General features: G+C 55.2%; 1 protein-coding gene across 1 annotated transcript in view; it reads left to right on the top strand.

The window, feature by feature from the left end:
- The window catches only part of HS3ST6 (heparan sulfate-glucosamine 3-sulfotransferase 6), a 41,096-nt gene extending 27,763 nt beyond the window's left edge, over positions 1-13,333 (top strand). The window contains 1 exon segment of the mRNA XM_040591857.1: positions 12,394-13,333. Coding sequence (XP_040447791.1) covers positions 12,394-13,012 — 619 coding nt within the window. The 3' untranslated portion in view covers positions 13,013-13,333.
- The last annotated feature ends 1,042 nt before the right edge of the window (positions 13,334-14,375 follow it).

Here is a 14,375-nt window from a genome sequence, read left to right as displayed (position 1 = left end):
GTGGCCATGGGACATAGCTTCTGATCCGAGCTCTGGTCCAGGAACCAAAAAGTTCAAAGTACCTGGTTTTGTCCATTTAAAAGAGGAGAAAATGCAAAACAAAGGCTTGAAAATGTTAGAATGAGTTACGTTAAATGTTGTGAGCCAGGGGGCAGAGCTTTTCTGTTCCCTGAAAGCTGCTGGGGGGGTCCCTTCCTCACCCCGCAGCCCGGTTGGGGTGGCTGTGCAGGAAGAGTGGATGGAGGAGGACGAAGAGTGCAGTGGCAAAGGGTTTTCTCCTCCCCAGAGCACGTGCCAGAGGGGGACAGCCAGCCCTGCCAGTGGTGGCCTTGGAGCGGCCATCTGGAGAGCCCGACAGCCCCTTCCCCATCGCTCCGCGAGGGTCCGGGCTGGGGCTGGGCGAGGCGGCAGGGCCAGCCCCATACTGAGATCAAATAAACACAAATACACTGAAATTATTCATGGCTCTGGGGACTTGTCTCGATGCCTCGTCAGCATCTGCTAATCAAATCAAAGCAGCTGTCAATTCGCCGGCCAGCGGGAAGGTCTCGCTCTGGCAGACATGTGTGGATTCCTCCTTTCTTCCTTCCTCACGCGGGCTCCCGCTGCTCCTGCACCTGCGACGGGGCTGGGATGGGGTGTCCGACGTGGGGCTGCTGCCTGCGCACCCTCCCCAGGGCTGCCCCTCACCTGCACCCCACCACCAAGGCAAGGATGGATGCCGGGGACCCATCGCTGCAGAGCACGGCGCAAGCCCTGCCACCAGCACTGTGCCGTGGCTAATTAGTCTGAGCTAATTAGCTGAGAGCTTGTGGCTTAGGCTGGCACTGCTCAGGGGCTGGGACTGCCTACAGCCGCTGTCCCCCAGGCCATGGCACTGCGTGGCAGCCAGGGGATGGATGCACTTGAAATATTGGAGGATTTTGCCTCAAAATTGAGTATCGCAGCTCCTCGGTGTGGCAGGCACTGGCATGCAGCTGCCAAAGCCCCGCAGGCAAATGCAGAATTATAGACGACCCTCTTTTTTCTTCTGTCCCCTCCCCAAAGCAGCAGATGCTGCTGTACTGTGCGTGGGGCTAAGCTGTGGGAGAGAAAACCACCCTCTGCCCGTGGGCACCGTGGGATCGGGCATCACCCATGGGGACAACCCAGCGCCCCAGGAGCTGCCGTGGCAGAGGCGAGCGTGGCTGCAGTGCTCAGTGCATGGTGCGGGCACGGCTTTTCCACCCCTGGAGTATCCAGACAGGGTCTGGCTGTAGTTTGGCTGCATGGGGTGAGGCAGAGCTGTGGGGGTCAGGAAGGAGGTGCTGGGGTGCTGTGCTGCTCATGCCATGACCTGCGGGTGCAGTGCCAAGGGGAAACCTGGTCTTGGTGCCCTTGTGCCTTCTCATTTGTCTTTTAGGAACTGGTTTTAACTAGGATGCTCTTCCTTTTGCCCAGTTGAGTTTCAGGAAGTGGAAGAATTCCCATCTCTGCTAGCCACGTAACTTTAAACCTGAAAAAAAGAGATTTTGTGGGCTTTTTATGTCCTTCCTGTGCTGTCCTCCATCTAGGTGGGAAACCGGGAATGATCAGCCCATCGCTGCAAGAGGACAATTTAGTGAAAAACGATATGTATATTTTTTATTTGTAATTGAAAACAAAGACCTTATAGTTACAGTGATCTCAAGGATTTTTTTCTGTTTTTTTAAACAGCAATAGATTTTGCAACTGAACAGCCTGCCAGAAGCGCTCCGCCTGCCTGGAGTGCTCAGGCTGGGAACAACTGGTCCGTAAAAAATAGCTGGCTATTGGAAGTATATAAGTATGCATTAATCGTGTTATGCCCGCCCGAGCAGTGTGTGCATTGCAGTCACTGGGTTAGCAGGGTGCAGAGCAGCAGACAGGGGTCCCTTCCCCTCCCCAGGCTGTCGTGCCGCAGTGATGCAGAGCCCCCAGCCCGGCAGGCCCGTGTAGCTTTAAAAGCAAATTTTTCCTTATTTATTGGAGCACCCAAGGATCCCAGTTATCAGAGGTATAAAATTTGTCACCGGTGCCTCTACTCTGGTTGCAGAAGAGCATAATTTGTGTTTCCCTGTGCTCAGACACCAAGTCAGGTCATAAAACACAAGATGCATGGCGAGGGGAGGGAGTATTTAAAAGGCTGATTCCTCTGAAAGGTGTAATAATCTGCTGGATTACTTGCTGGGGTAGCTGCAGGAAAATTTACTGCCTTGGAAAGAGATTATCAGCAGCCGCTGCTGCCAGCAGATTTCTTCCTTTTCTTTTCTAAGAGGAAGGAAGCTTTTCATTGAATTCCTGCTGCTCACGCCCGCCAGCGATGCCCCCACCTCCCCCAGCCAAACCACATCAGTTCTCAAAACTTAGAAGGGGAAAAAAAATATCCAGACGATGCCAATTTTTATCCTTATCTCCCCATTCAGGTGTGAGAAGGAAATTCAAGCCTGCCTCTGAAATATGCTGGTGTGAGCTTACACGCGACCGGCACCTTTCCTGCTCGGAGGCGGAAGGTGCTGAGCGGCAGAGGGGGGTCGGGTCTCACCGCAGAGGCTGGGTCTTGCTCCCGAGGCAGAAAGAGGAGGAAGCATGAACCCTCCCCGGTGCAGGGCTCCAGGAGCATCTCACCAAGCCCCCGCTGCAGGAACAGGCTTTGCATGGACGGCACTGGGGCTACCTCTGCTGCGAGCCAAGCAAGGACCCCGACCCTGAGCATCCCCTCCTGCGACCAGGGACGAAAGCCCAGTGTCTGCATCCCCCAGCCCAGGCAGAGCCGAGCCAGTCCTCAGTGGAGAATGGAGCTGGAGCAGCTTCCCAGGCTGGAAATCAGGGCCACTCATGCACCGAGTTTGCAAGTCCTCCCACGGTGCCCCTACCCGTACGTTGGAGGGACCAGACCGGGGGCTTGGCAGGGGCGTGCGGGGGGGTCGGTTTTGTTTGATTTCATTCCCCTGGCAGGAGGAGGGTGGTGGCAGGCCGGGGCAGCTAACCCCTTTAATTGTGTGCAATGAAGGCTGACAGTGCCGAGGCGCAGCCTTTAAAAGGGGTACTGAACCTTTAATTCCTGAATAAATCATCTCCAGTCTGTTGCTCCTTCATCTGCAAGCTGTTTGAGCGCGGGTACATATTCACTGCTGGGAAGGGTCATTTGGAGATCAGAGCCCTCGATTGACCCGGGTCACAGGCAAGACACCTGCCACAGGCTGTCCCCACGCCCCCGGGGCTGCCGGGACTCGGGAATCAAAGGGACACCGGGACCGAGCTGGGAGAAGGGGATTTCTAATTGCTGCCACGCAGACGTGCTTCATTCCGGAGGGATGGAGAGGGCTGTGCGTGCCCGCTGCATCCCTGCCTCGCGCCAGCCTCCCACCAGGCTGGGCATGTGGCAGCCCACGCTCTCCGTGGGGGTTTGGGGATTTTAACATAGGAGGAGAGGAAACGGCCTCCAGTTGCGCCAGGGGAGGTTTAGATTGGATGTGAGGAAGAAATTCTTTACTGAAAGGGTGGTGAAGCACTGGAACAGGCTGCCCAGGGAGGTGGTGGAGTCACCGTCCCTGGGGGTGTTCAAAAATTGTGTAGATGTGGCGCTTAGGGACATGGTTAGTGGTGGCCTTGGCAGTGCTGGGTTAACGGTTGGACTTGATCTTAAAGGTCTTTTCCAGCCTAAAAGATTCTGTGATTCTGTGATTTGTGTCGCTATTCTGTTTCTCACCAGTTTAAACCCAGCCAGTGGGTTCAGCTGCTTTTTCACTAATGCTTCTTCAAAACATGTCTTTGCTTGTCGCCAGCAAAACATTGCTCCTGGGTTTGCTTCAGGTCCCCCTCCTGCAGCTGAGGGCTGCGGCCAGCACCGTCCTGCTGTCACTGTCTCTGGGTGAGCTCTGGGGGTAGCAAATGTCCCCATGGACTGTGGGGTGCCCCATTCTCGTTCCTGGAGCTGTGGGCAATGGCTCTATCGGCAAGCAGGAGTCCCAGGGTGGCCATGGCTTTGTGCCTTGGCCAAGGGGCACCACACTGGGCAAGAGCATAGTGCTGGCTGTGAGGGGTCTGTGGCAGACATCAATGTGGAGCTCAGCTGCTCTGCTTTTGGGGTGACCTCGTGCATTATAGCTCCACAACAGAGAAGGGACGGTCTCTGAATCCCACAGATGCTAACAGAGGCCAAACAGCCTCTTTCTCCTGCACTGTCGCTCCCGAGCAGGGAAGGAGCTGTGCCCTTATTAACTCTGATTTCTGTTCTTCATAATCATATGCTGTTACGTGCATTCAGCGAGAGCCCTTTGGCCTTAACGACCCCACTGGAATAACCAAGCAAAGAAAAAAAACCTTCAGGGCCTTGAGCTGCCCATAATTGCAACCCCCAGCCATAAACATGAGCACGATTGCGATGCAAATGCCGGGCAGTGGAGGGGAGCTGGTCTGGGTCTGCGTGGGAGCAGGAGTGGGTGCCGGGGCTGCAGCTGCCCTGTGGTGTTGGGAGGGGGGGGAACAGGCTTTTTCTCACCTTCCTGCTGGGGACTTGGGGTGTACAGGGGTCTGGGTGGCTTTTGTAGATGAAGCAAAGCAGCCATGGTTTCCCAGATGGCCCCAGTCATCTTATCAGGGTTAATAACTGGGTATCGGGTGACTTGTGAAAGCAGCCGCTCCATTAGAAATGCTAATGTTGGCTTCAGCTTCTCCCCTTTCCCTCTGTCTGCATCTCCCAGATCTTGATGCTAAGTCAAACACAAAACTTTCTAGCTCCTGGCCCTTCCTGGAGCCCCCCAGCAGACCCCACTGCTGCCTCCCTCCTGCTTTGCAGCCCTTCGTTGGATGAAGCAGCTGGGCTCTGCAGCCGTCAAAGGGTCTGTGGGGCTCGGACCCCACGGGGAGCAGCCCTGGGCAGCAGCATCACCCAGCCCATCGCATCTCCCTTCTCCTCTGGGCTTCTCTTGCCACCTGACCTGGCTCAATCCCAGCCCAGGGACCCCATCTCCCATGGTCTGATGGTGGGAGAGCTCTTGGGTCCTTTGCATTGGCTGGGGACCCTCCAGCCATGGTCCTGGGCTGCTGCCTTGGCCAGAGGCTGCTGCCCAGGGATGCTCCAGCTGGGAGTGGGGCTGTGCAGCACCCGGCAAACCTCGGTGATCTTTCACATATCAGACTTTAATTAGGAGCAGAGGGCAGGGGGATGGGGGGTGGAAAGGAGCATCAATAAATTATCTTCCTTATTGTTAATTGACGTGTCTCAGAGTCAGCTGATCGTTGAGCCAAGGGTTTGGCTCCCCTTCCAGGCGCATCACAGGCTCGTTACTGCCATCATTAGCATATTCAGGTTTCCCTGCTTAAAGCCAATTAGCTCCTGGCCAGGCCTGGTGGGGAAGCCGTGGCCTCATTTGCACATTTTTGAATTGGTGAAAGAATCAAAAATAATGGAGGCAGGCCTGGGATGGAAAGCGCCCGGGGGGCTCTGCCTGCTGGGGAGGCACTGGCAGGACTCCTCCGAAGGGGCGGCAGGGAAGGAGAGGGGGAATATCACAGTAATTAGGAGTAAAAAGGAACATGGTCTAATTTGCTCCCGGGCGGCTTGTTGGTGGGTGCAGCCTTCCGTGCCTTGTGCTGAGGTTCAACAGATGCCCGGGTGCTTCCTCCGGGAAGAGGAGGGGACGAAGGGGACAGGGGTGGGGGGTAAGCACGGCTGCCCACACGGGTCCCCCACCCCGCTTTGGGGACCGGGGGTCCGGGATGCCCCCCAGCAGCTGGGGGTCTCCTTGGCGGTGCCGAGAGCAGGGACACAAGGCTGGATCTGTCCCTCCCGACACCCTATCCCCCTCGCTGCCTTCTCGCACCTTCCTTCCCAGCAAAGGTGCTGCTAATTTGGCTGCCTTGAAGGAAAAGGCTGGTATCTTATAGTCTACATAACTGGTTCCAGTTTAACAACTTCATAGCTGCGGTGCGGCCACAAAGGCAGCCTTGTCCCGCCGGGTGAGATAAGCCTGTTGGAGCGATTCATATGCAGATCCGGGTGGTACTGGGTGTCTGCTGGGAGAGGATAAATCTGTCCCAAGCCTTGTCCCCCTCTCCTGGTTCCAAACTGTTTTACATTTACACAAAAAAGGTTCTGTCCCCCATTGAGCCCAGTCCCGGGCAGGCTGTCACCCTGCCTTTGAGAGGCGAGGTCCCCTGGAACCGCAGCCGGACGCCCCGAGTGTCCCCTGCCCAGACAAGGCTGGGCTGGGCGGGTGAGCGGAGCTGTCACCGGCGCTAAGCTGGGCTCTCCCGGCCCGTTTTGTCCCCCACGTCATCCCGTCGCCCATCTTACCGCCTTGAAAGAGTCACTTCTTTGGCCCGGCAGAAAGCTCTCAACCATGTCCCCTCCAGCAGAAATCCCCTTGCCTTTCACTTGCTTTTGTCGGGGCTTTTTTTTTTTTTTTTGTCAGCGCTTGGGGTTTTTTTAATAATAATGGAGAGGGGCTTTTTCTCCGTTTTTTCTTCCACTTTTGGTGATAACGGAGAACCTGCAAGCCCTTATCTGGAGGGCACCCATCACCCACGCCTGGGGTTTATCTGGGATTTTGGGGCCTCCCTTCACACTCCTAGCACAGCTAGGACCTGCATCTGTGCTAGAGATACTGTAAAGTAAAGATACTGGCACCTTTCGGGGGGATGGGTTGCGGACAGAGCCTGTCCCGCACGTGAAGCAGCCGCGTGAGCAGCTGCCATGGGTGCTAACGCAGGGATGCTCTCGGGCTGGAGACTTATTTATCAGCAACGCTGTCCTCTGGCAGGCGCAGCCATTACTTTGTGCTCTCAGCTTGGTGCTGGGAGGAGTTCTCCTTCGTCTGCAACAAAATCATCCTCGAGCTGAGGAATCATGAACCAATTAACCCTGGAAAGTTATGTCGGCCCAGCTTTTTGAAGTCTGCTTTGATTACCTGCCTGCTATGGCTGTTAATCTGTATTTAATGCAGCTTTCTGCATTTTTATCAGGGCTGTAAGTTATTGCACTTTGCTACCCCAACAGAGGAGGTAATTAATCTAAACGAGGGCCCCTGGGAGCACAGCCGTAATCTGCAATTTCCCATTGACTATAATAGAGGGAACATCCCGGAGAGGTCCAGCAGCCCTTGGAAATGCACCTCGGCTGAGAGCAATTAGGGGATGTTCCAGATGTGAGCGTGTTGGCTCAGCCCTCAGTGACTGGTAAGCGCAGCCCCAGGTGGTGCTGAGCTGTCCGTGCAGGGTACTGGGTGGTACAGCAGTGGTCCCAGCCTCTGGGCAAGTGGGTACCACGGCTTGGAGGGTGACAGGAGGATGGGGATGGGTCTCTGGGGTGGTTGGGAAGGAAGGCTTGGTGACATGGTGAGCGAAACGGCTCCCAGCAGGCTCTGAGATGAATGGTGGCGTTTTTCATCCCTCTCTGTGATTTTGCTAATTTCTTTAAACATTAACAGTTTCACATGTTGAGTATTTCTACATAGGAAATCCCACCACTGATGCCTTTCAAATGCCCGTTGTCTTACTAGTTATTAAAACCTGAAATTTACCAGCTTACTAGAAAGGTAAAAGAGTTTTATCCCTCCTCCTGGGCACATGGTATCCTCTTGAAATACAAATTCCCTCCAGAGCTGTCAGGGCGCTCCCCCGTTGCAGTGTCACGTACCTGTAGGTGATGCTTAGCATTCCCAAGGCGTTCTCTTAAGGTCAATAAGAATTAACTGTAAATTTAATTAAAGTTTCCAACGCTTGTGCTAAAGTGGAGCATAACAGAAGCCTGGTCTGCTCTTTGCCAGTTTAAGCCAGATCTGAAGGGAGACAGGGGTTATCAATAATTAACTGGAGTAATTTAGGGGAAAGTATTAGGGAGTTAATGAAAATGTGAAATAGTGTAATTATCTTGCAAGTAGCTGGGAGTGATTGAGCTGCTGAGGAAGAGGAGGTGCAGCACGATTAACTGCTCGGAGGCTGCAGGTCCCGATGCGGTGCTGGGGTGATGCTGAGACCCAACGCCCCCGCCACGCCCCACCCCCACCCCGACTCCAGCAGCCGGTGGCTCCACACTAACCTGGTGCAGGATCAGGAGTGTAAAGCCAAGTCAGCGGTGTCCGGCCCGTGGCAGGTCGTGCGCCTTTCGCTCCCATCAGAAACAAAGCTGTAGATGTGTTGGAGCCCGTGTGGGCGTCTGCCTAAGTGCTGGCGTGCAGGGCGTACGGTTCGGATGGACCAGCCTTGGTGGGGTTTTGCATGGGATGTCACTGCCCTGATGCTGTCCCTGCTGGGGGGCTGAGTGGGGGGCTGTGCTGGTGGGGGGCAGGCCTCTGCACCCCGTCACCACGCACAGGAGTGGCTCGCTGCTGCTCCAGCAGCACCTGTGCAGAGCTGGGAATCCCTGCCCCAACATGGGCTTCTATTGAAAATTCTATTTTAATTGCATTTTAATTAAGCCTAGGATGGTGTGGTTGGCTTTAATTAAAGTAGGTGCAGTTCCTGTTTCCTGAGAAGCCCTGGGTCAGCAGGATGAGTGCAAGGAAGGTGCTGGTACTGCTGGGTGCGGGTCTCCTGGGCTGCCTGCAGTGAGGGGGTCCCGGGGGGTCCTGGAGATCCCTCTGCCCCACAGGCCCCTTAGGGGTGGCCTCGGCACCATGGGGCTCAGCCTGACTCTTGTCTCTGCAAAAAGGAAGAGGCAGGGTAAAACGGCTTTTATTAAAATATTTTGGCAAAACTTTTGCTGGGGTGTCAGGCTCACATCGCTTTCGTGGTCGCTGTGCCAGTGCTCATGGAGAGCACGGCTGGCACAGAGGGGGCTCATGGGTTTCCTCTCCAGTTTCCATCCTCAGGAGCACTGGGATGGCAACTGCAGCAAACCCAAACCATCGTGTTTCACAAAAGCTGAGCACAACTGTGGATTCCTGAGCCCAGCTACAACTAGTGCTGGTTTGTGGAGCTCAGGCTGAGAAAAGCGGTATTTTGGTTTAACATGGACTCTCCAGGATCTCAGATCACTTGATCCCAAGTGTTTGCTGTTTGATAACATTTTATTGCCCATTGAGGAGAGGGACTGTTTTAGGTCTTAAGCCCACGTTTGCTGAGAGAGGGTTTTGGGTGGGCACGCGGCACAGGGAAGGAGCCGTTTTGCTGTGCAGAAATCCTGGTGGCATCCGCGGAAGTGCTGCAGAAATGCTTCAACAAACCACCCAGCGAAGCTGTGTGAAGCAGCCTGGCAAACCCTGTGCCAGGTTTCTGAACATAATTAGAGTTAAACATGCTTTGCTGGCTCGGCATGTGGCAGAAAGCCCAAGCAGCAGGTTGGAGGTGTGCTAACAGTGGCGTTCGGAGGTGGGCGATCAGTTCTTGCTTGGCACCAGGCAAGCATGGCAGGGGAAGGGCTGTAGGGGCCTGATCCTGGTTTGGGAAGGTGCTTCCCAGTGGGAACCCTGCCAGTCAGCCCCGCCGGTGAGCGTGGTTGTTTGGGGCTGGGGGAGAAAGGTGCTGAAGAGGTTGGGGGAAACCACCTATCACTCCCCCAGGATGCGTGTGCCCCAGAGGGCATCCCCCTGCCTGGGGCACTGCTGCTGCCAAACAGAGAGGCTGGGCAAGGATGCTCGGGTGAGAAGTAGCTCTGAAAATGCTGGCACTGTCCAAAAACAAACAACAACAACAAAAAAACACGGGGGGTAAAAAGCCACAAATGGCTTTTGCCTCTTGTTTGGGGGAGGGAGTTGTGCGGGGCCCAGCATCACTCACAAATGCTTTTAATAAAGTGTTCTTTCCTGCGTCCAGAGGAAAAAAACCCAGAAACCTCAAGCTTTTTCCCATTACATAAGGAACAGATGCTGCTGGGCAAAGCCCTGGCTTCCCCACAGCACAGCCCTGGCTGCAGTGTGGCCCGTCCCCTCCTGCCCTGGGACCCCACTCCCCGCCTGTCACAACTCTCCGGTGCTGCTGCTCCCAGCAGTGGGATGGGGATCCCTGAAATACCCCATCACGTCCCGAAGTGCCACAGCCAAGAGCCAGCCCTGCTGCCGGACCCAGTCACAGCCTGGTGGGAAGGTCCATCCTCGTCCTCCCGCTCTGGCAGCGTTCCTGCAGGGATGCTCTGGGCAGGATTTGGAGCTCTCCCTGCCCTTAATGTGGGTCAGCTTGGCCTCGAATGAGCGATGTTAAATAAACTTGCCTGGGTGAGGGAGGAGAGGTGTACGGGGGCGTGTGGGGGAAACCCCTCTCCTTTCTGGTAAGCCTCAAGGAACACAGGATGGAGCAGCCCCAGGGGTGCAGGGGAGGTCTTGGGGGGAACCGTGAGTTTTAAAACCTGAATTCTCCCAAGTTCAGGCAAAATGGAAAGTCTTTGTAGGAAAAAGTCTGTCCTGTCCCCACCCTTTCCTTTTGGTTAGGTGAAATATCTCGGTTAGACTTGATTTTTTTTGCTTTATTTTACCTCTTGTCACAGTTGATATTCTGGTATTAGTACATTTTCCAAAAGACTTCCTGATCCCTGGAGCTTGTCCTGGGATGCCTCCATGTGTGGAGCAGCTTAGGCTGGATCCCCATTGCTGACCCAAGCAATTTGATGTCAGCATGGTGGATGTTTGTTGGCTGGATGGCTGTAGGCATTACACAGCAGCTCCTACACAAGCCAGGTCATTGCTTGGTGCCTCAGTTTCCCGTTGGAAACAAGCACTTGTCTGGTTCAGTTCCCTGCCATCTGCTAAGAAAAGTCCTAGGTGGGAGCAAAGGACGTGCTTATTCTCTGTATGTATTGTATGTATTTTTGTGTACACCTGGACGTGTCATTTTTATTTCAAAAGAACTATTGAAGTGGTTTTGCCATTTCCCAAAGGATTAAGCAAACCTCTGAAAACCTCGTGTCCCCTCCCTGTGGGACAGCAGCCTCCTACCTGGGACAGACCCAGTGCAAGGACAGCCGCCCTGGTTGGGTGGGCAGCAGGGCTGAGCCCCTGGCGCCACAGCAGAAGGCTGCTGGGCTCCGAGCAGAATGGCATTGCAGCCCAGCTTTCAGCAACAGGCTCCTCTGGTTTACGTGGCGGCATTGGGGGGGCGTTGGGGGTGTGTGCATGTCACCCCAAGCACGATGGAGGGAGCGGGGACCACAGCTTGTGACAGCATGGAGGAAATGAAGCCGTTTCAATCCCAGATGAGCCCCATGAAGAGTGCGCTCCAGCTCTACATCCATGTGGGATCCATTGGCGAGGGTTCCCGTGCAGGGTGCGGTGGGAGTGAGCTGGTAAGATGTGGCTGGGATGCAGCAGCACGTGCTGCCAGTCCCCCGGCACATCTGCACTGTCTGCCAGCAAGGGAAGCCGTGGGAGCAGCAGCTCGGAATGGCATTGCATGGTGGGGAGCCACGCTGGGGGCTGCGCCCGCGGGGACCCCTGAGCTGCCTCCCAGCTGGCCCCACAGTCTTGGCTCAGGAAGCTCTGCCCTTGGTTCGGGAAGCCAAGGCTGGGAAAGCCAAGTCCCCTTTCCACCAGGATGGCTGGAGGGGACGTGTCCATCCCTAAGAAGGGGGATGTGAAGGACTCTGGGCAGGTGCCTGTGCTGGTGGCAGGGGCAGCCTGTTCTGCAGCCCCTGGCTCTCTCCTAGGGTGACATGCCTGGGTAATTTCTTCAGCAATTAATGCCTCATTAAAGTGCACAAGGGAACAATCAAGGCAGTGAATTTTACACAGCACAATAGCTGGGCCCTGAGAGGTTTTCTGTTTTTGTAAACTGTCTTTTTCTGGCCTTAACTGCTTGCTGTCTGGAGGCAGAGGAGGTGGGAGCCTTGGTGGGCATCTCCATCCCCAGCTGCTGCTCGGGCTTAGCCCCAGTGGCTGCACAGCCCCGTGATGAGATTTTCCTCTTTGCAACCCTATGTGGTAGGTTGGCACCTCTGGGACATGTAAATCGGTCTGGAGGCTGGGATGAAAACCAGCCCCGTCCCAAAACGTGCGTGCTGAGATGCCAGTCACCACCACTGAAACTCAGTGGGGTGGAGGAGGAGGAGGCAGAAGGGTTTTCCAGGTCTGGAATGGGCGTTGTGAGGGATGTCTGAAGGGGACTTAAAGCCTGCAAGTGCCCTCTAGGCAGTGCTGCTGGCTGGACAGGGTGACAGGGAGTCCCCTTCTTGGGGACAGACCATGTCGGGGGCGAAGGGCAGGCTGAGATGAGATGAGCAGAAAGGAGAGACCTGGGCATGGCTGCTCCTAGGAAGGCTTTTGGAGACAAGGAGATGACTGGTGGGGTGTGACAGGGCAGTGTTCCTGGCTGGCAGGAGGGGAAGGAGAGAGGTGGTCACGGTTGGGGAGCCCCTGGGCTTTTCTGGCCAGGTTTTGGGGCTTGCTCCTGCTTGTCCCTGTCGCAGCATCAGGTTGGAGCAGCTGTGCCTTGAGCCCTGACCGTGTCCCTTTCTCTCCCCAGGAGCCTGATGCCGCGGACGCTGGAGGGGCAGATCACGATGGAGAAGACCCCCAGCTACTTTGTCACCAAGGAGGCTCCCCGGCGCATCTACAACATGTCTCGGGACACGAAGCTGATCGTGGTGGTGCGCAACCCTGTCACCCGCGCCATCTCGGACTACACGCAGACGCTCTCCAAAAACCCCGCCATCCCCAGCTTCCAGGCCCTGGCCTTCAAAAACATCAGCACGGGACTGATTGACACAAGCTGGAGCGCAGTGAGGATCGGGATCTACGCCAAGCACCTGGACAACTGGCTGCAGTACTTCCCCCTCTCCAAATTCCTCTTCGTCAGTGGGGAGAGGCTTGTCAGCGACCCAGCCGGGGAGATGGGTCGTGTCCAGGACTTTCTGGGTCTCAAGAGGGTGGTGACAGACAAACATTTCTATTTTAATGAGACCAAGGGCTTTCCCTGCCTGAAGAAGCCGGAGGGCAGCAGCAAGCCCCGCTGCCTGGGGAAATCCAAGGGGCGGCCGCACCCTAAAATCGACGTGCAGGTGGTCCAGCGCCTGCGGGAGTTTTACAGACCCTTCAACATGAAGTTTTATCAGATGACAGGGCAGGACTTTGGGTGGGACTGAGCCATCCGTAGGGCATGCTGCCGTGCTGGGACCTGGTCTGCCCAGCAGTGTGTGGAGCCAGGACCGCAGTCCAGGGATGCTGGTGGCTGCCATGGTCCAGGGATGCTCATGGCTGCTGTGGTACAGGGATGCCCGTGACGGCCCCACCAGCAACCTCCTCCCTTCGTTCTAATTTATATCAGATCTTTTCTGGCAAGAAATGGACCCTTCTGGAGTAGAGAGAAATATTTAAGAAATAAAAATACAGATGACCCCTCTCCCCTCCCCGACCAGATTAAATATTCTTCCATATAAATCTTGCTAATCTGTATTAACCGTGACCGTTCTGGGTGGCAAGTGGAAGGGTGTGAGTGTGTGGATGGGAGCGTGTGGGGGTGATGGCTGTGCCATCCACAATAAAAGCTTTGGAAACCAGTTGGCGCCTGGGGCGTGCAGCCAGTGGGGTTTTGCTAAATCAAATTCTGGTGCTGAGCGCAGGCATGGTCTGCCGTGGGGAGGTGGGTGAGGCCGTCCAAGCAGCAGACCCCAGGCGTGGGGTACGTTTTGCAGACAGAAAATAGTCTGCAGGAATTTCCTAGTTAAAAAAAACAATTACCGGCAGTACTTTTGAATAAATGCCAGGTCTGGGGTTAGGGAGAGGGAGTTGCGTATCACATACCTTCTTATGTTCTTTGAGTAACCCAGATGATAAAGCAGGGCATTTCTAACCCTTAGGATGAAAATCCCTGCTTCTCCTGAATTCACCCAAGCAGAGCAGACAAAAGCCCCAAACTCTGACCTTTCTGTGCAAGAATCTCAATGGATTTTCAAACCTGCAGCCTTAGAGGGCCATCATGGGAGGCTGCAGAAATTAGTCTAATCTGAATTAACTAGTTTTCCCTTAATTAAAGATGGGGAAAACATTTAATTAACCTCTAATATCTTATTAGTGACTTGTATTTGTCTCTTTAATGAGCTAATTATGTGTTTTCAAGGGCCCTCAGGCCCTGCATTGTTTGCAAATATGCTTTGGCTGTGGTTTCTTCCATGCGCAGCATCCCAAAGCTGACTGTCCGGCCAGGCATGCCCTGCCAGGCGTGCCATCGCCTCCCCTGCCCACGGTGATGGAGGTGGCAGGTACCGCTTCCCCTGGGATGCACAACAGGCACTGGCCCCTTTCCTGCCAGCTCCAGGGTGGGTTTACACTGGCATATTGTGCTTTATACCCTGCACAGCTCTCCCTGCTCCCACATCCCGGCTGCTGACACCTCCCCTGTGCCCCTCCGAGGCGGTGCGTATTTTCTGTAGCGATGCTCCGGGCTGTAGCTGAGGTTGAGCATGTTTGCCCTGTTCAGCCCCTGGGCTCATCTGGCTGCTGCCAGGC

This window comes from Falco naumanni, chromosome 4, assembly GCF_017639655.2.
Source record: "Falco naumanni isolate bFalNau1 chromosome 4, bFalNau1.pat, whole genome shotgun sequence".
NCBI lineage: Eukaryota > Metazoa > Chordata > Aves > Falconiformes > Falconidae > Falco > Falco naumanni.
This window is presented reverse-complemented; position numbering and strand designations above follow the sequence as displayed.